The following is a 22,289-nucleotide window of genomic DNA, read 5'->3' on the forward strand; positions in this document are numbered from 1 at the left end:
GTAATCATTATCATTACTATTGTTTTCATTGTCGTTTTCCTCATTGCAGTTCAATATGCATACTTCTAACTAAGTAACTCTTCAAATTCAAGCCTGCTAATGGCAAATCTAGCCCTTTGTCCACAACACTGGTCACCCAGCCCCCAGGCTCCATCCTGGTCACCCAGCCCCTGCGCTCCTCTCCATCACCCTGTCCCCAGGTTCAAGCCTGCATTTCCTCAGACACAACTCTCCCCACTAAAAGATAAATTTCACTAGTCTCTTCTCACTTTGACCCAGTCCCTTGCTTTCTATGACACCACGTTCCTTTACTGTAACCAGAACTATGATTGCTTCTCCACCTCTGGCCATCTCTGCAAAGCACTTGAGAGGTGCACAAAGAATCCTCATGTCAGTGCTGTGCCTAATTACAGTATCATCATTTTGATACAAACAGCTCCCTTAAGGAGTGTCTTCATAAAAATAGAAGCACCTATTAAATAACCACGGCACAGTCATGGAAAATGAGTTTTAAATTAAAATTTAAAACAAATGAGGGAGATAGAAAAACAATAAGCAGTAGACCCCATATAAAGCAATCAGCCATCTAAACAAAAGCAGAGACACCCAAGTGGACAGCTCTGATTTATCAAGTGTAACAGCCTCTGGAATTTGGATGAGAATTTTCAGAAGCGTCTTTCTCTATTACTCAGTTGACCCTCAAAGGTACAGGACGCTCCCAGAGCACGTTAATATTTGTGATTTACAAAGCGCACATGTCATAGGCCCTTTCATGAGGACAAAGAAAGTACAGTGGAAAAATGCCCTGACCTTGCCTCGCTTTTTTCCTTTTCTGTAACACTGATTATTTTCTAACAGATTATCTTATTTATGTACATCTATTTTTTCTCTCTGTCTCTCCACCTTAGAATGTAAACTCCACCAAGTGGGGACCTTCATTTTGTTCACCAATGTAGCCAAATCCTGGAGAACACTTCCTGGCACACAGTAGGTACTCAATAAGTAGCTTTTGAGTAAATAGATGAAAATTTAAGAGTAGTTTTGTTCCAGTGACCTAACCTTCCTGAGTCGTAGTCACCTCATCTGTAAAATGGGGATAATAACATGTAATTAATAGTCGTATTGTAATAATTCAATGACAAAAATTTATGTGAAGTACTTAGCACCATGCCTGGCAATCAGTACTCAACAAACAGTAGCAATACATAATACTCCCTGGGCGTGGTAGTTCACGCCTGTAATCCCAGCACTTTGGGAGGCCAAGGCGGGTGGATCACCTGAGGTCAGGAGTTCGAGACCAGACTGGCCAACATGGCAAAACCCTGTCTTTGGTAAAAATACAAAAATTAGCCAGCGTGGTGGGACGCGCCTGTAATCCCAGCTACACAGGAGGCTGAGGCATGAAAATCGCTTGAACCCGGGAGGTGGAGGTTGCAGCGAGCAGAGATCATGCCATGGCACTCCAGCCTGGGAGACAAGAGTGAGAGTCTCAAAAAAAAGTCAAAAATCAAAAATAAAAATAAATAAATAATACAATTCTTTAAAGATGAATATTTATCTTGAAAGTTCACACAAAACACTCTATACTCATCACTCATCCCAAAATCAGCCACAAAAGAGCAGTGAACAAAGGATCCAGAAATAAAAAACCATAGCTTTTCACCTAGTCTTCATCCCCTAATGCCAAAGGGCTCATGGGCCCATCATGGGATGAGAATGAGAAAATTAGAAGAATCTTTAATAATCAACCAGAACACAGTCAGCAGATGACTTTATTTTTACAAATAAAGTTTTATTAGAATGTAGCCACAGTCATTTGCTTACATATCGTGTGCAGTGACTTTGATGCCACAGTGACAAAATTAAGTAGTTGCACTATTTAAACTCTGTATAACCCTCGGAGCCTAAAGTATTTACCACCTGGCCCTTTAAGTAAAAGTATGTCATATGACCTTTGGTTTTCAGATGGGGAAACAGGGGCCCGCAAGCACATGAGCCATCCCCAAGGTCACCCAGCAATTTTAGGCTCTGAATCTTTGAAACTAGTGCCTCCCACATCTCTTCAGAGGCCTAAATAGTCACTGTAAATCTTCAGTCACAGGGCCTGTCTGCATGCTAACAACTCTAAGTGCAGTCTGACTTCTCCCCTGGTGAGCAGATGAATGATCACTTGCTTGCAAGAGGCCCTAACTATGCCCATGAAGAGGTGACACGCGACTGCCTGGAGCTGGAAAGAACATGGGCCTTAGCACCATATAATATTGGGATCAGTTTCCAGCTCCACAGTGTGCTGGATATTTGTTTTTGTGTAAGTTGCTTAACCCCTCGGGTCTCAGTTTCTCATCTGTCTAATGGGAGTAGTGGCTTCTTAGTTGAGCACTTAGAGGATTCAGTTAAATGAGGCCAAGCATGTAAAAGCAACTAGCTTAGAAAATAGTACCACCATAGCTTTTTAAAGACCAAGACTGATAAAAGGAATCATTAAGAACATTTCTGAGTTGACCAAATCTGCTTGAAAACATTCGTGGTCTCACTTCCCAGGGTATTGCGAACATCCCTTTTCTCTGTCATGAATTACAGACTTGGTCCTATAAATTATCTCATGAAGGCAGCTTCCTGACAGTGCCAATTTCTAAAAATATGTTGATTTTGAGCTACGAATTGATTTTTTTTGTTGTGATAAATTAAAATCCGATATCATTCAACAAGACACTAACCACACAGAGACCCAATTTTTCCCCTTCGAGGTTCTATCTATTTGACATTAAAATAGATCTAGGGCAGCCATGGGCCAGTGGAAGCCCTGAACATTGAATGTAATACGCAAAGAGTATGGGGTGGTCTAGAGAGGAGAGATTGTAGAGAAAAGAAAGGCAAAATTTAAAAAATAGGAAAAAGAAGAGGACACTCCCTGCTTCCTGTTTTGTGAGCATCAGAAAATGACTCAAATCTGTCCAGAGCAATGTTCTGGACAGTATAGGCTTTTACAAATAATTTATAGGCAGATCTCATGGCTCACTTCTCTCTGGGTTTCAGATCTCTTCATTCGCAAATGCGTGGGTTAGTTCATGCCTAAGGGAGCTTCCATCCCTGACATCCTATGACTGGATAATTCTGAATCATGGATATTTTACTGTCTACATGGCAAAACTAGCATCTTTGGTACATAGCATCTTGGGCTCCAATATCAGGGCCAGACGATTAGCATTTCATTGTAAGCTGACATAGTCATTGTTTCCTTGTTCCTCCCTTCTCTCTCTTTCATTCTATCGATCCCTGAATGTCTTCCCTTTTACCTTCAATGACCAGTTAGCATCTTTGTCATATGCCAGGGTCTCCTATGCCAGGCCTTGCCAATACAACAATAAATGAGCCAGGGTACCTTGTGTGGAGCTTGTAGTCTGATGGGAGTGTGAGTCAACTCATTATGACACAGATGATCATGTGCTAGGATACAGTAAGCAGAAGATGAAGTAGGGACATCATAAAAGGCTTTCTTAATTCTGCTTAGAGGACATAGAAAGACTGTATAAGAGATAGGACAATATAGCCAATAATGTAATATTATTTAACACCTTGGGCTTTTTACTTTACTCTGCACTATTCTAAGTCTTAGAAGACTAAATTAATCTTTTACCAACCCTAAGACATAGGTACATTTATTATCCCCATCTTATGGATGAATAAACAGAGACACACACACATTAAGAAAAATTACTTTAAACTACCGTATGACCCAGAAATCCTACTACTGCGTACATATCCAAAGCAATGAAATCAGTGTATTGAAGAGATACCTGCACTCCCATGTTCACTGTAGCATTATTCATAATAGACAAGAAATGGAATCAACTTAAGTGTGGTATCAGCAAACAAATAGATAAAGAAAATGTGGTATATATATGCAATGAAATACTATCAAGCCACAAAAAAGAAAATCCTGTCATTTGGAGAACATGGATGAGCCTGGGGGACAATATATTAAGTGAAATAAGCCAGGAACAGAAAGACAAATATTACATGATCTCATTTATACACTGAATTCATAAAAGCAGAGAGTTGAATGGTGGTTATCAGAGGGAGGGTTGGGTGGGGAGATTGGAGAGATATTAGTAAAAAGATACAAAATTCTGGTTAACTAGAAATAATTTCATCTTTCCCTTAGTCTAGTTGCATTTCTGGAAAATTCAGTATAATGTATATGGGTAAAAATACTTTGTTTATGTGCTAAATAGAGTTAGCTTTTTTAAATTCACATAATTACCAACAGGTTTTTCATCTACATGAATGTCTAGAAAGACATTAGAAAGTCACATAGCATAGGAAAATATCTTTTGCTGTATGCGTCTGCCCTGAATATTGCAGATTATTTAGCAGCCTTGGCTTTTAACAATTAAATTTCTGCATTACCAACCCCTCTGCAAAAAGTTGTGACTACCAAACTGCCTACATACATTTCCTAACCACTCCTTAGAGACACAGAACCATCAAGTTCAGAATCTCTGAAACAAAAGAAAGAAAATAAGCTTGGGTATTATAGAGTTCTAATTTGAATTCAATTTCTTTCGGGTGACCAGAGTGGAGCCTGGGGGTCAAATGACCAGGGTGGAACTTCATGAAGTCATTTAACCTACCTGTACCTTAGTTGATCCTTCTATAAAAGGGGGATAATAAAAAATTCCAAGAACTGTTGGATGTCAAATGAGACAGATCCATGAAAGCCTGCTCTAAACCACACTGTCATGTTTACAGGCTAGCCCTTATCCCCAGTCTTGTAAGAGTCCTGTGCACTGCTCACTGTCCAGGATGACAGCAACATCCCAGATACTTCTGGGTCCTAGAGACCAACAGGTCCCAGTGTGATGCTCTACAGCCTCCTCAGCTTTTTCCTAACTTCTTCCCTGGGACATTTCCCTTTCTCAACCTCATTTGCTCTCTCCAAACCTTGCTCAAAACATCCAGTTTGAACTGAAAGGAGAACAGACTTGTTTTTGATGAGGCACAAATAAGGTGACATCTGGTTTTCACTGAGGAATAAATTATTAAATCAGCCCTGAAATTTAAGTGCAGTTACTGTATTTAAAACACAATTACCTATCTATTTTGAGGGACAATATTGAATCCTGGGCCACTCTCACCTCCTACCTGTTACGTTTTAGTCATTTTGTGTACATTCGCTGATTCTTAATCATGAAGTCATTTTAGTTTTTGTGTAGTAAGTATTACCGGGCACCAGCTATGTGTGAGTCATTGTGCTAGCTAGATAGACAATAGTGATGAACACAAAGATGAGGCCTTATTTATCTCTGTATTTATACAGGTACCCAATAATTATTTCCTGAGTGAATGCACATATATATCTTTCTCTTCCATATATCTGTGCCTTTAGAAATACTGTTTTCTCTTCCCTTACTTAATTATTCTGGTCCTCTCCAACTCATTCCTCCACTGCCAAGTCAGTGAAATTTTTCAGGAACATTCTTGGCAAAGTTAAACCCCAGTCTATGAACACGGACAACTCTGTTCACACTTGTATCTGTATCACACAATGACTCACACATAGCTGGTGCCCGGTAATACTTACTACATAAAAAATGAAATAACACCGTGATTAAGAATCAGCAAATGTGCACAAAATAACTAAGACATAGCAGGTAGGAGGTGGGAGTAGCCCAGGATCTTGGCAGCTGTTAGTTCTCTTTGTGAGTCTGGGTTCACTAATGAACTATGCGCATCTCAGGGGCAAGGACAGTGACCAATTCATCTTCAAATCCTCAGGAAACAGGGCTGCACATGGCATAGAGTAGGCATCTAATATGTTACAAGTTGAGTATCCCATATCCAAAAATTTGAAACCTAAAATTCTCCCAAGTCCAAAACTTTTTGAGACCTGACATGATGCTCAAAGGAAATGCTCACTGGAGCATTTCAGATTTTGGATTTTTGGATTTAGGATGCTCAACTGTTAAGTATATATAATACAAATATTCCAACATCTGAAAAACTCTAAAATTTGAAACACTTCTGGACCCAAGCATTTCAGATAAGGGATACTCAACCTGTACTGCCTAATCATATATGGGTTATACTGTCAACATTCTATCTATCCAAGACAAACTATGGATGAAGCAGTCCCAGTTGTAACTCCACCCCTTTTGTCTTCACTCAGGAAAGCTCAGGAAAGAATGAAAGTGAGTAACAGTGACAATAAGACAGAGATAATAGGGAATCTGCTCTAATATAGATCAAAGCATAAAATGATTTTATAAAATCATTTATAAAATTTGGTATGCTATTATTAGTAACACCTCACTAGTATCAGAGATTCTGGACCAAGCTACCAAGCTCTGCCATTTGTTAGCTGTGTGAGTTAAATTACATGGACCCTGGCTTTCCCATTTGCAAAATGGTGATAATAATATCATCTACTTCATAGAATTGCCGTAGCATACTTAGATTGTTGCGTCTAATAGCTCTAAGTAAGTGTTGGCTCATTCAAATGAATAAGCAAAATTCACATGTGTCTGTGGCAACAAGGATGTTGCAACATCTTGAAAAGTTGATGCAGGCCACTGCCCTTCATCCTAAGAAACAGACTTACTTGTAGGGTCCTGCAGTGTGTATCATTTTTTATGATATAAAGTCATAATAATTATATGGATTGAAATGGTGACTGGAGAGAGAAGAGAGTCAGTGAGGTTCACTAGAAAGTCTTGGAGTTGAAAAGTCGCTTCTGAGTCAACAGCCAGGTCAGGGACACTCACAGAATCTCACTGTCCTTATCTGCAAAATGAAGATGACATAACTCCTTCCTTGTCATCCATCCGTCTGGTCTACAGACCTAGTAACATCATGATATATTAGCAATATCTAGGTATCTAAATGTATGAACAGCTTTCACTATTGATTTATTCCCTGCAACAAGCTAATAATAAAACAAAATTTACTCACATAAGGATTAGGATCAGGAGTTCTTTGAAATTCAAGACAGGGTGTAAATTGCTGCAAAGGGTCTCTTTAATTGGGATCAAAACATTTTTGACAGCTTTTGGATTTTAGCTATTGTCACGTTCCGCAAATGTTTCTTTTCTTGGTTTTAAAAAAAAGTGCAGTCAAGCTCGAGCAAAAAAACTGCAGATGAGATAAACAACTAAGACTGTCATTCCAAATGATAAAGACCCAGTTTTCCATTTCTTTGATATGGAAAAAAAAAAACCCTTCATTTACAACCCATGCTGCACATTGAGTCAGCCCCCTGCTGGGCAATGACTAAGGTTTAGTAAACTGTTCTGCTCATAATCTCCAATGGAGGTTTTTCAAATAAAAAGCATCAATAGATATGACTGTGAGAGAAAACATAATCTTAAAATTAGTCTCTGGATTCAACTTAGATGTGACTTTGTTCAGCACTTTATCTTCTACTTGACTTTCTTCAACAATATTTCATCAGATGGTTGGTGCTTGAATACCCCCAGCGACGGTGAACTCTCTCACACAAAAGGCAGTCCATTTAACTGCTGACTGATAGAAAAGCCTTCTTACTAATAAACAGAAACCACCTCCTAAAACTTCTATCAATTAGTCCTGGTTCCATTCCTTGAGGTCACACAGAGCAAGTCAGCTCCTCTTCCTACTTGACAATTCATATAAAGACTGTTAATGTTAGGCACGGTGGCTCACACCTGTAATCTGAACACTTTTGGGAGGCCAAGGGGGGGTGGATCACCTGAGGTCAGAAGTTCAAGACCAGCCTGGCCAACATGGTGAAACCCTGTCTTTACTAAAATACAAGATAAATTAGCAGGGTGTGCTAGCGCACACCTGTAGACCCAGCTACTTGGGAGGCTGAGGTAGGAGAATTACTTGAACCTGAGAGGCGGAGGTTGCAGTGAACCAAGATCGCACCACTGCACTCCAGCCTGGGTGACAAAGTGAGACTCCATCTCAAAAACAAACAACCAACAACAACAAAAAACAAAACAAAAAATGAAAAACTATTAATATGGGGTACCCTGACCCTTATCTTCTTTACTTCAGATTGAAACCTATTCAGTCCTTTTAACCATTTTTTAGGACCTTTGTTAAGGCATATTAACAAGCTAAGATTGCCAGATGCTACAGAAGTCTAATGTTAATCTAACAAAACTGGGGTAGACTAAGTGAGACAGAAAACATTCAACTCTACTTCCTCCCTAATTCTCCACTAGGGATCTAACATGTCCTCTACAAAGCTAAATGGCTTTGGGCGGAAATGATTTTACTGTTGTTTTCTTTGTGTCCAGCTATAGAATCAAAAATAGTGCTACAACGTTTGGTGGTATCTTTCTTTGGGGACAGTGTAGCCACATTTGAGTAAGGATGCAGATAAAAGTAAAGAACATAAACTACCCTAATTAGTTAAAATCAAGGTAATTAGGACTTCAATGATCTGAGCACAGCCTATTTGATGATGGGGTCTGTGATAAAACAGCAAAGCCCAAAACATGACCCTTGGACAAGATAAAACACCAGATACCCTTTACCTCTGTCCTTGTCCCTTTGATTACACAAACCAAGTGTCATGGTAATGGAAGAGACTAGAGATGATATCACCTATCGGGGCATATAAATCATTGTGAAAGTATCTCTCAGTTGGGCTTGATCCACATTACTAAGCTCCCATAAAGAATGCTGGAGGACTAGAAGCCCAGAGTTCACCATAGTCTGTGTTCCCAAAGATCATATGAGCCACATCTGTATCAAGAAGTCTTGGTTCAGCGTAGTTTCCAGGTCCCCAGTTGCCTGGATCCTCCTCATAAGAATATGTTTCCATTTGTCTATATCCAATTTAAAATGTGGAGTTCAGAACTGAGCATGGGTCTCCAAACTATGGTCTTTACAGAACAGAGAACCCACCTCCCCAGGGTTTTGAAGCTATATTTTTATGAAGGCAGATAAAGCTTATATTAGGCTTGCAATCCTGTCAAATTCAAGCCCTTTTACTACCAATGCTTGTGCCTTCATCCTAAACTCCCTTCTACCAAGGCGTCCCCAGATAGGCCCACCTTCTATAATATAGAGGAAAATTGCATTGATTTTTTATTCAGGTTGACTTGAGGTGAAATCCCAGTTCTGCTTCCTACATGCTGGGTTGTATTGTAAATATTTTTAAATTGTCTGTATATGATGTTCTGACATCTTAAGAAATCTTTCTGACTGGGGAGAGACTGTTTCTCAATTCTTAGACATAATAAAGGACCCAGCCAGGAGCATGTCTTTGATATGCAAACTAACCAATCCAGAGTCATCCCTCCTCTACCTGGTTCATACACCCCAGAAAGCAATATTCCTCTGCCTCCACTATCTTGGGGCAGAGGGGGATCACCCCTACAGCTTAGAGCCAGACAAAACGATTCGAACTAGCCAAACACTTGCTGTGACCTGCCTTGCCTTGGATTGCCAATCCCGATAAAGGAGTGGCCTTAGGTCTCCCCCTTCTGCTCCTTGTCTTTTGCCTCCTGACCACCCTGGTGTCTTTCCCATGTGGCTCTGTGTGGTGTGCTGTGCTCCAGTCTCTAGGACCTGTGAGTATAACAAACTGTTTGTTTGTTTGTTTGTTTCCAGAGGCTCTCCAATGTCTCCTCTTATGGCTGCACCTGACTGACCAAAGAAAATGTTGTACATATACACCGTGGAGTACTATGCAGTCATAAAAAGGAATGAGACCACATCTTTTGTGGGAATGTAAATGGAGTTGGAGGCCATTATCCCTAACAAACTAATCCAGGAACAGAAAGCCAAATACCACATGTTCTCACTTATAAACAGGAGCAAAATGATGAGAACTCATGGGCACATAGGCGGGAATAATAGACACTGGAGCCTAGTTGAGAGTGGAGGGTTGAAGGAGAGAGAGGAAGAGAAAAAATAACTATTGGGTACTAGGCTTAGTACCCAGCTGACAGAATCATCTGTACAAAAAACCCTGTGACCTGAGTTTCCCTATAGAACAAACCTGCACATGTGCCCCTGAACTAATTAAAAAAGAAAAAGAATACAAAACGTGGGTGAACTTAGAAAAGATTTATCTTGAGAGATAATAGGCATCGTTGTTAAACAAAAGGACTCAGGAGCCAGACCGCCTAGGTTCTAATCCTGCCTCTGTCACCCCTTACAGCCAGCAAGTTGTGTAAACTTTTCCGTCCTTGCTATCTTCAACTATAAAATGAGAATAATAGTACCATCTACCTCCTAGGGTTGTTGTGAGGATTAAATGACCTGGTACTTATAAAGGGCTTGCCACAATGCCTGGCACATAATATATACTTGATAAAGTAGCTATTAGTATCACCTCATAGGAATGTTGCGAGAATGAAACTGAATAATGTATGTAAACTAACACGCGTCTAGTATATAGGAGGTACTCCATAATGAGAGTTACACCTAGCTATTTTTTATTGTGGTAAAATACATAACATACAAAGTACCATTTTAACTATTTTTCAGCGTGCAGTTCAGTGGCATTAAATACATTCACGTTTCTGTGCAACCACCACCACATTCATCTCCAAAAGATTCCATCTTCCCAAATTGAAACCTCATGCCTACTAAATAATAACACTTCATTTTTTTCTTTTCCCTGGTCTCTGGCAATCACCATTCTACTTTCTGTCTTTATGACTGTGACTATGTTAAGTAATCCATATAAATGATATCATACCATATTTGTCTTTTGTGTCTGGCTTAATTCACTCAGCATAATGTCTTCAAGGCTCATACACATTGTAGCACATGTGAGAATTTTCTTTCATTTGAGAGCTCCATAGAATTTCACTGTCTGTATATACAACATTTTATATTCATCCATCTACAGGCATGGGTCGCTTCTACCTTTTGGCTACTGAAAGTAATGCTGTTATGATCAGGGGTGTACAGATATCCATTCTATTACTAGTTATTCAGGAGTAATTTTTCTATAGCTTTTATTCCTGAAGAAAATCCATTTTTACATTTAAACTATCATCTTACTACCCTTATGTTATCTTCACACTAGTCAGAACAAGGAAGAGAAAATAATAATGCAAAATGACCAAGGTCATGTAACTCAGATGGTTAAGTATTATTTATGAAGTGCTTGATAAATTACCTTTGTGAAGTTCATGGTAGGTGATATACATGGAGGTGTTTTATAAGCTGTAAAACACTGAATAAATATAAGGAAAAAGACATCTATTTGACTCTTGTTCTCTTGGAAAACGGATCATAGAAGGTTTTTCTATTTTCCTCTTACCACCAATGAACAGGACTGACAGTGTTAGGAGAGCTCTGGGGATGAATCTGGGAGTTAACTGCAGCTGTAAGGTTGATGAAAACACAAACCACTTCTTTGGTGGGTTCAACAAATATATCAGCCCTTAAATTTCCTGGTCGTGCAGTGATAGATTTCTTTTTTTAAGATTGAGAACTCCATTTATTCTTTTTGATTACAGCAATTGCAAGGTGCTCCAGGTTAAACTCAAGAGAGTCTGGATGCTTTGACCGAGTCAAAAGATGTACACGTATCTCCCTCTAGGACGCATGTCATTAAAGTTGCCAACACACAAAGAAATTTAACTTAAACTGTCACATTACACATTGATCTTCAAAGCTCATCAATCTCCCATCAGATTACCAGGATAGTGGGACACTTTTATCACCATTACACTATAAGAAACACAGTGCAGTCACACTGTGGCCAAGTCAGCATACAGACCTGCTTTGATGGATGATCAGAGTTGATCAAGTTTGTCAGTTGCTTTATGTGTTTGTACGCTTGTTTTAGATTTCTTCCCAGAGAGTAGAGGCTTTTAAGGGCACATGTGTCAATGGATTCAATTTCACAAAGCCATGTGATTGCTTTACTTACCCCTGTCTTCTCATCAAAGATTTTGATTCCTCCAAAGGAGATGGTTAAAAAGATTTTCTGTTTGTGTTCTCCTTTGGAACGAGCGCCAGCAACAACGCCCTGTTGACAGGAAGAACATGGTTTTTACTTTAGTGTTTTCATTTGAAAATTCTCTCTGGTCCCAAAGGCACGTCAGATACCATCAACCAATGCCACCAATCATACACACTGCTTTTCTTTCGCACTTCCACATTTCTCTACTCAATGCGCTCACATCTTCTTGGTGTTTTAGGGTCATGCTCGTCCTAGTGCTTCTAACACATTGTATAGAGAAATGTTTGAATGTTCACTCACTTAACTAATCGAACTTTATAGAATGGTGTCTAGATGCTCAGCTCAGAATTGGGGGTACCAAGACAGACACAATATGGTTTTCATATTAATGTCTTTTGTGGGTTTTATATTAGATATGGTTTTAACCTTTTAAATAAAGGTGAGCCACTAAGTATATTCCTACATATAATTTTATTTTTTATAATTCTGGAAAAAGTTTTCATATGAATCAATTTTAGATAATAGAAAGAAAATAAAAACAAATGCTAGACTGTCCATTTTGCTGGAAAAAATATGATCACCATAGTTAAATGCCTATTGATTGCAATTTTTATCCAAAGACATTTTGTGTTTACCATTACCCTTGTTCCTCTCATTCTCACATTCCATTCATCAAAAAAAAAAAAAAAAACCTGTTTCCTTACTGTCTCAAACGTTTTATAAGCCAAAGATATGTCTATGAATCAGTGAGAAGGTAAGCTTCACAAAATGTTGGGGTGTTACTTTGTTCACCGCTTTATCTCTCGTGCTTAGGACAGTCCCCGGAGGGCAGGAGGTGCTTAGCAAATAATTGCTAAGTGAATATGTGCTATCCAGAGTCGCCCACAGTTGATATGATTCAAGTTAAAAATAAAGACACTTGCTTTTCAAATTAGATTCTGTGTTGGCCAGTTGCAGGAAAGCATGGGCTCCATACTAGGGTACAACTCAGGGGATAAAGACCTTTCAAGGGATCTACACTCTCAGGGGCTGTTGCTGACCATGCATTAGGGGCCTTGAGGCTTCCAGCTTACTGCCAGCCTCTAAAGATGGCAAGATTAAGCCCAACTCTCAGCAGTTATGGTTCTGGGTTTTTAGAAGAAGAAAGGTCTAAAATAATATTGATTTCATATTTCCAGGAGATAAAACTATTATGTGCTATTCTCAGCATCAGTTTTGGGGAATGGTTGGTGTTAGAGAGCAGTAGATATGACCAGAGGTATAAGGAAGGCACATTCTTTTGAGGATGTTTGATTATCTTCACCTTGGGTATTGGAAACATTCTGTGGAATAAGAATATCTAAGTCATACTCCTGGTTCTGTATAATCTTGGACAAATTAACCTCTTAGCTTTACTTTCTTAAGTGTAAATACATCATTTTTTTGCATGGTTGAGAGAATTAAATAAACATTTACGTAAAGTACCTAGCACAATGCCTGGTATACTGAAGAAATGTAATAAAAATGAATTTCTTCTAGAAAATACATGAATATCCATTACAGTTTGTGTTCCAGTTCCTGTTTATAGACACCTACTAGGAGGAAATTCCCTCTTTCATACATCACCCATTCATTCTCAAGCACGTCTTGCAGACTCACAGACATGCAGAATGTATAGCAGCACAGAAAACCTTAAAACTAATAGATCCAAGTTTCTCAAAAGACAGATGAGAAAAATGATCAATTGAAAGGTAGTAGACCATCCTGAGACGGCACAGGGAATTGATCAAAGAGCTGAGACTACAACTCAGCTCTCCTAACACTTGGTGCTGGGACCAGTGATTATCCTTTACATGTGTCTTATTTCTAGGGAGTTTAAGTCTCTCTCCCTACAACCCCCTTCCAATCTTCCTCTTTCAGCTCTTCAGAGCTGCTCCATATTGACATAAGACTGCTCCTCCAGCAACTGCTCTCTAAAAAGGTTAGAGTAACCCTTAACTCACATACAAAGCAGAGTTCTCTGTCTCTTCAATCCCTCCCCACATTCAGTGGTTTCTAGATTGCTCAATGTGCTCCTTGTTTTCCCATGAATTTACTGTGGGATGCTTTTAAGGAACATGCAGAAATGGCCAAAGTATGTCTTTGGAATCCCAGGGGTAACTCCTAATTTCTGTTTAATGCCACCTTCTCTGACCCTCTTAGCCAACAGAGCATACCCTTTATGCCAGATTGCATCTCCTTTGTTTTCCCTGCTTCACTTTCCTCCTGGAATTTACCACCATCTGACATTTCACAAATTCATTCGTTGATTGTCTGCCTTTGCCTAATAGAACAAAAGCTCAACTGTGCATGGAACTTTTTTTATTTGGTTTGTGCCTAGGGCTGAGAATGCAGCCTAGTGTAAAGCAGGAACTCAAAGAGAAGGAAAGTGACTTTCCCTCACTTGCCTTTTAAATCTGTGTTCTCGGATGGATTTGGACTAAAATAATACATGTTACTATCCCTTCACACCCCAACCTTCAATCTCAGATATCCGGGACACATACAAATCAGAAAAACAATTAGCCCCTTGCTGGGGGCTGAATGTGTTCCCTCAAATGCATGTGTTGCATCTTAATTGCCAGTGTGATAGTACTGGGAGATGATTAAGTGATAAGGGTAGAACACTCATAGAGGGGATTAGGGTTCTTATAAAAAGGCTTCAGAGAATGGGTTCATTCCCCTTTCTGCCCTTCTGTTTTGAGGATACAGCATGCATCCCCTTTGGAGGATGCAGTAACAGGCACCATCTTGGGAACAGAGAGATCAGGGTCCTCACTGGACGCCCAACCTGCTGGCCCCTTTATCATAGACTTCCCAGCATCAGAACTGTGAGAAAATAAATTTGTTTTTTATAAATTACCCAGTCTCAGGCATTTTGTTAGAGCAGCACAAATAGACTAAGATGTACCTCCTAAAGGAAAGTACTGGAAGGACTGTCAAAGGGGAGGAGACTGTCTCCTTCTGGCTTTATTCCTTCTTCCTTTAGGTGAGAAGAGCACAGGACAGGTTGGGGAAAGGGCTACACCTTTGGTCAGGAAGAGAAGTTTCAATGTCTCTATCTCCAAAACAGTCCTAACAGCTCTTAGCTCACAGATTTCCTGGAATATCAAAAAGCAATAATTCCTGGCACATAGTAGTACTGATTAGACACTAAGGCCCCCTTTGCTTGTTGGTATCAAGTAGCTACCAAAGAATTCCCCTGGTAGAACACGGCTGTAGGTAAAGAAGGATGGAAAAAGCCAACATACATGTTCCAGGAGCATTTCCACTTGGGGCTGCTGATGGTGACTTTACATGACAAATGAAAAAGAGAAGGACAATCCATAAGGTGCTATCTTTGGGGAAAGAAAAGTCCCATCTTAGCAAGCATGTTTTTCTTGTGAGACAGGACTCTGGGTCAAGCTCTGAAAAACTGCACTCAGTCTAGAGTGGGCCTGCTGCAAGACAGTACCTTCAGGACACTGACGGGCTCATCTCCCCACAAGACTATTCATGGCCACTGCGCAGAACTAACAGAAGCTCAGGAGACAGCTCTGGTTAGGGAGTCAAAAGATGTGGATATAGGTCCTGTTATGGACTCTGTGCCTGATATTAGCCATTTGATCTAGTAAGTCACCACTGGAAATCTGGAAACCAGAGAGTCAAACATTTTCTTGGATGCCTATGCTAGAGGTTCTTTTACCTATCATATAATTTAGTCAATATCACAATCCTGGGAAGTAAGAATTACCTCCCTCATTTTACAGATGAGGAAACATAAGGCCAGGGGATCAAATGACCTCCTAGAACCTAAAGAGACTAATAAGTCATAGAACTGAAAGTCAAACAGTGATCTTTCTGATTCTCAAGGTAGGAATCCTTCTACTACAATCCTCTCTTCTCTAAGAGCCCCTTTTTGAGAAACAGGTTTTTAAAAAATGACCATGCAATGATGCATGCTACAGATATGTCCAAAAGTTTATGAAAATAGCTAGGTAGAACCAACAGCTTCCAAACTTAATGGTGAAGAGGAACCCAAAAATGAGAATAATATTCACATTTCTCACCTCATAAGAGTGTGGGGACACTTAAGCAAACTATGCATCTACTGCACTTGGCACAGTGTGCAGGGAGGGCTCAGTAAATAACCGTTATTCTTTCGAGAGCTAATATGATATGATTAAGCAATACCACGTGCTAGGCACTGTGTGAAATGATTGACACAGGCATCCTCAAGGGAGTCATAAGTAGGCAGCATCTCAATGGAGGAAGTTACATATAGAGAAAAGGTCAGGCATGACAAGCAAGAGTCACAGGCTGCCCTGTCCAGCCCAGGCGTTGCTGTGAGAATCAGATGTATGATGTACATGACAGGGCTCTGAGAACATTCACACAGCACGGTACATGCACCCAACGTTATGACTGTGTTCTCCAGGGAACATGTAAAGCATATGTGTAAATGCAGCAGGCTTCAGGCATGAATTCTGAAAACCTTAGAATGCTATTCCAGAAAGCCCCATGTAATAAGCCTAGTCTCCATTCTCCACTCTCAGTTCTAGGTAGTTACCAGGTATATGAACCAAAGGGAAAAAATTCATTCTAAGTTTCATTTTTTTCCCAGTTAAAAAGGGGAGTACAAGTATCTTTCTCTGTCCCGTTTTTGCCCAGAGACTGATTCCTACAGACTAGAACTGCATCCTCTGATCTCCTGAGCTTCCTTCTCCATGGCTCCAGTTGTGTTCCACCAATGCAAGGCACAGTCAGGAGATCAGCGGGTGGAAGGAGAGAGAGGTCAGGGCATTGCTCCCCATTCCCTTATCATCCTTCATTTGCATCTCTGGTAGTAGCTATATTTTGTGTGGTGAGAAAGGCAGACTTTCTTATCAATTCTGCTCTTCCTGTGCTCCAGTAAATATATATCTTCCTAGGAGTGGCAATAGCTTCCCACTGTTGCTAGATTCTGAGTACCTCACCACCCCTCATTTGCTACCTTAAATCTACCCACCCATTGGAAGTTGCTCCTTCATTAAAGTACCATCATCTGATCTTTCTGGGGTAGATTTTGGTTCTTTCAGGACTCTGACGGACATACCTAACGTTCTGCACCTAGCTCTCTAGGCATTGTCTTTGGAGACCTCATCCTTTTCCTTAACTTTAATTGCCACCATTTTGTTTCTGAAAGCTGACTAGTTTAGAAGTCAATGATGTGTGATGTGACTACTGGGTAATAGCTTACTGGTAGGAGCTTAAGACCTAGTTTGGGAACCACAATAAATTAAATGCAAATACAAAACAGAATACAATTAAGGGCAAAACTGTGCCTTGTCAAACACAGGCTGTCTTGGTATCTGGGTTAGAATTCATTTTATCATAGATTAAATGAAGGCTGTGAGGCAAATACTTTAACTTCTCTGACCCTCAGATTTCTTCTTTACAAAATAGGGAAGCTAATATATATCTCATATGATCAAAAGATATAATATATGTGAAAACGCTTTGTGGATTGTAAATTAAAATATTATGATGTCAACAAATGATAATGATGATGATGATCATGATGCTCTGTTGGTAGACACGCAATGGGTCACTCATATTCATTACATGAATCCCCTCTCAATCCCCTACAATCCAAGAGAAAACTCTCTAATGCAAGAACATGCACCAGCTTCAGAGAGTCTAGCAAAGGCAACAGAATTTTTATTTCTCATATGGCCTAACGTGAGTAAGTGGGCCTTTTTGCAAAGGTAAGAGGCATTTTGTACATCTCTCTGACTTTCCTGGGCAGATGGCCAAATAGAGAATTGATCATTTATGTTTCCTAAAGAAAAACCACTGGGAGCTGAAATGTCAACATTCTTCTCAGCAACCTGCAAATAATGAAACACAACTGTCTGGAAATCAAGGACCCCTCAAAAAGTTCAGCACAGCTGACAGGAGTATGTTATAGTAGGACAAACTCTCAGGGCTTTGGGGACCTCATGGTTATGAGAGGTGACAGATGGAGCACTTCACTGCAGGGGACACACACACACACACACACACACACACACACACGGTTGGCAGCCATTGCTAGGCCTAGTCCAGCTAGCTTAGGCTAATGTTAATACTGAGTGAGAATGTTCAGGGAGGCCAACTCCTGACTCACACCCACTTAGGCCTCAGGTTTCCAAGAAGGCGGCTGGCCAATGAAGTGCTCTGTGACTGAACCTGGTGAATGGTCGTCTCCCAGATGCTGGGAGCATGAGCTCCTTTCTCCTCCTAAGCAGACTTATGGCTCTGGATGAGAACCAGATCTCTGCATTTTCTTCATGCCTTTTAATTAAGATTTGTTAGAGCAAATCTCCATTTGCCAAACTTCATATTCACTGAGGAGGGACTTCAGCAATAATCAAGATCTTGGCCCTTATCCTCATCTTTGACTAGGGTCCCCTTGGGATGGAAGGTGTGGCTCTATCTGATTGGAGAGTTTGAAGCAGCGGCTGAACATACAAAAATCAATCTCTTCTGGGGCTCTCTTTGTAATTTGCCTGCGGATAGACAGATTGCATTCTCATCTGATCTTATGCACGAGTCACGGGTCCTACTCTGGGCAAGGGCAGAGGGTGGGAAAACAGGGGGATCTGCAGTTGTCCAACACCCCTGCAAACCAAGTGGAATAGCTCATCTCATTCAAGGATGCTCACTGTGACTGTGTATCTAAGTCACATCCTCCAGGCCAGGATTTATCAGGCAGAAAGATGGAGTTTGGAATTCTTCCTGTCCAACTCTTGTCTATTAATCACTCAGCTCTGAACCTGGGAGAAGAAAACTCATCATCGGACTACCGTAAAATTGTATAAAATTGCTTAATTATTGAAAAAAAAAAAGATGCATTAACTTATTCCAAGGTGATTGCAAAATCATGGTTTTGATGTCTTTTATGCCTTTTTCTAGTATACTTTATAGTAAATACATAACTATTAAAATAAAGTTTGTTTATATAACAGCTTAACAAATAAAAAGAAGATATATAAATGAATATCCAGTGTAGAAAATTAAGAGTTTAAAAACTCATGATTCTTAGAGCCATACTATAGGGAAACTTAGCATCTGATATGTATGCTAACCTACTAAAAAATGTGTATAGCATAAACAAAAATAATAACTGTGATTTACTCAGCATCTATGAAAGTAAAGGTGATGCAGATTTTATCACATTTTACATTTATGCATTTTACAGGTTTTAATACTTTTACACACCTAACAAGCTTTTTTTTCTTTTCTTCCTTTTACATTTGAAAATATTTCATTGACAAAGTTATATCTTCATGGGCTATTTGAAGATATATATATGTATATATGCTCATATATATTATTAGATGAAGGAGAAAAAGTCCTAGGACAGGAAACTGTATAAATTATAATTCCAATTTTATTACATATATGTGTATAATTCATATACTATATATGAAAAACCACAAAAAGAACTTGCAAATTATACACAAAAATGTTGACACTGATTGGCTTTGTGGGATTGTGGATTATTTCAGTTTTCTTCCTTATATTTTTCTGTATTTTCAAAATATTTCATAATGCACATAAGTGAACTCTGTAATCAGAAAAATAAATTATATACGTTTGAAATACATATGATATTTGTAGACTTCTTGCTAAATCATTTATTTTTTCAATGTTTTATAACTTTTTTAAAAGAAACAATATATGGACATCAGAATCTGAGAAAAGTGTTATTTTTGTATACTCTTAAGGCTGTTTAATAAAATTTAATAATTTATTTTGTATATTAAAAAAATTTCTAATTTCTGGCTGGGCGCAGTGGCTCACGTCTGTAATCCCAGCACTTTGGGAGGCCGAGGTGGATGGATCACGAGGTCAGGAGTTTGAGACCAGCCTGACCAACATGGTGAAATCCCATCTCTACTAAAAACACAAAAATTAGCCAGGCCTAGTAGTGTACGCCTGTAATCCCAGCTACTCAGGAGGTTGAGGCAGGAGAATTGCTTGAACCTGGGGGGCGGAGGTTGCAGTGAGCTGAGATTGCACCACTGCACTCCAGCCTAGGTGACAGAGCGAGACTCCTTCTCAAAAAAAAAAGAAAAAAAAAAATTCTAATTTCTTTCTTCGATTCCTCAGAGAAAAGGCTTCTTTATAACATTTAAAATCAGAAATCTCTTCATGATATTTCCAAATCCCAAAATATAATTACATTTTACTTTAAGGATATTATTTTAAAGTGTTTGGGGTACATTAGTAGAGATGATAAGAATGAATAAAATCAACTTTTATCTTAACATCTCTTACCATATGGCAAAAATACATATTATTTATTCAAAAATAAAAAGGTGGCAAAATTCATAAAATGTGGGGGATAAAAAATGTGATAATTTTGTAATTTTATTTTTTCAGGAGTTGCAAAATGAAAATAAAATGGAATAAAATGTGATACACTCAAAAATTGTAAAACTGGGCCTACCAAAATATTTCCACATAGTAGGTGCTCAATAAACATTTGCTGAATGATTGAAATCTCTTCCCAGTGAAAAAATATGGTGATTCAACAGTGAGCCAAGTAATTTACCAATAAACGAATAAAGTTATTCACAATTATGATGGTAATTCTTTTCCTCATTCACATTAAACACAAAGTATTTAAAAGAAAACGTTTGCATAGCACCTTCAGTTTCATCATGGAATCCTGACATAACTTGTCTCCCCGAGCTGCGGAAACTTCATCAATCCCGATCAATTTGGCTTTGTACCGGACCCCTTCACCTTTAAACCTCTTTATCAAAGTGGCTTCACTGCGATCCTGACCTAAAAAGAGAAAAAGCAGATTCAAATATGTAGTTGTGCAGACCCCAGTGGCTTTGAGTATCCACAATTCCAAGATCCGCTGTCTGGTTTCATATACATTCCCAGAAAGTCAAATCACTGGACCCAGGAGAAAAGAATAGTAGTATCCCTAGATGCACATTCTGACTCCATCCATTTAAGTCCTGAGACAAATTACTTCTCCTTTCTGAGACTCAGTTTTCTCAGGTAGGGAAAAATAAGTTAAAAATAACCACCCCAACAGGGTATTATGATAAATCAGATAACATGTGTGAAGCATGTAATTCAGGGTTTGATAAACAAGAGATATTCAACAAATGATAATATTCACCCACTAAGAGTTCATGTCTGAAATTGTTGTTAGAATAATATTAGCACCGAGTCTCTGGCATTGCCAACATTCAATAATAGCTTGGCCAGGGTCCAAGACCCTCTTCCCACCCAATTCCACAAGCTGTTTTACAGTGAAACTCCAGAGTAATGACCTGAGGACAATTATCAAAAAATGGTTTTATGCCATCTCTTCTGGTAAGTCATGTGTGCAGGGAAATAGGCTTCCATGCTACGTGCTATTGTGTGTCTGCCCCTTCCAACAGGCTCTCTCAATAATTATTAAGATAATATTTTGCTAAGACACATCAACCAGGAGCTCAAGCATATCTACATGAAGTGAGGACAATAAAGTTAACTCTGAACTGAGGAAGCGCTCCATGCCAGATGTTCTATACACTTTATCCCCACTCTTCACAAGCAAACCAGTTCCATTTTCCAGATGATGAAGTTGAAGATCACAGAGTTTAGGTAGTTTGCCCAAGTAAACATAGTCTCAAATAAGATGAATACATAGGAACTCAAACCCATCACTAACCTCATCATACTTTGACTAGTCAGAGGTCTGGACACTGTACAGTTGGTTCTTAAAACCCGGAGTGTCCTATCTGTCTGCTATTCATCTCCTATAATATCATTAACTTCAATTCTTGATTTCTCCTTCATCATGCTTACCTCATTCTGTCAGAAACACAGAGCTGAGGACATTAGAGATAATTCAGCCTATTTCTCTCTATCTATAGATGTGCAAACTAAGGCCTTTCTATCTTGTGGGGTTGATAATTATCAGAAGACATGCTTAAAATGGAAAAACACAACAGCAATCACTAACCATCATATAGTACATTTCTAATGACAAAATACAACTTTCATTTCATTCATTTATACATTCATCCCTTACCGAGCATCTCCTCTGTATCAGTGCTACTATTCACTGGCAACAGATGAATGAGACAACGTCTGTGCCCTTAGAAGCTTAAGTTTTTGTTGGCTGCAAATACAAATGTATCTGCATTACGCTAGGTGTGTAAGAAGGTTCAAGCTTTAGAATCAGACATCCTCGTTTCCAATCATGGGTCCCTCTCATAAGTCAACTAGACTGTCTGAGCCTCCCTTTTTAAAAGTGTTGGATGGGCTGGGCGCGGTGGCTCACGCCTGTAATCCCAGCACTTTGGGAGGCCAAGGCGGGCGGATCATGAGGTCAGGAGAT

At 39.3% G+C, this 22,289-nt stretch overlaps 1 protein-coding gene across 3 annotated transcripts in view; it reads right to left on the reverse strand.

Annotated features, from left to right (window-relative positions):
• DAB1 (Dab, reelin signal transducer, homolog 1 (Drosophila)) overlaps positions 1-22,289 on the reverse strand; it is a 1,330,586-nt gene that overhangs the window by 147,085 nt on the left and 1,161,212 nt on the right. For all 3 annotated transcript variants that reach the window (XM_011973852.1, XM_011973851.1, XM_011973853.1), the window contains 2 exons: positions 20,592-20,731; positions 11,885-11,983 (listed from right to left, as the gene is read on the reverse strand). In XM_011973852.1, the coding sequence (XP_011829242.1) occupies positions 11,885-11,983; positions 20,592-20,731 (239 nt within the window). The remainder of the gene's footprint in view (positions 1-11,884; positions 11,984-20,591; positions 20,732-22,289) is intronic.

This window comes from Mandrillus leucophaeus, unplaced genomic scaffold, assembly GCF_000951045.1.
Source record: "Mandrillus leucophaeus isolate KB7577 unplaced genomic scaffold, Mleu.le_1.0 Scaffold14, whole genome shotgun sequence".
Taxonomy (NCBI): domain Eukaryota; kingdom Metazoa; phylum Chordata; class Mammalia; order Primates; family Cercopithecidae; genus Mandrillus; species Mandrillus leucophaeus.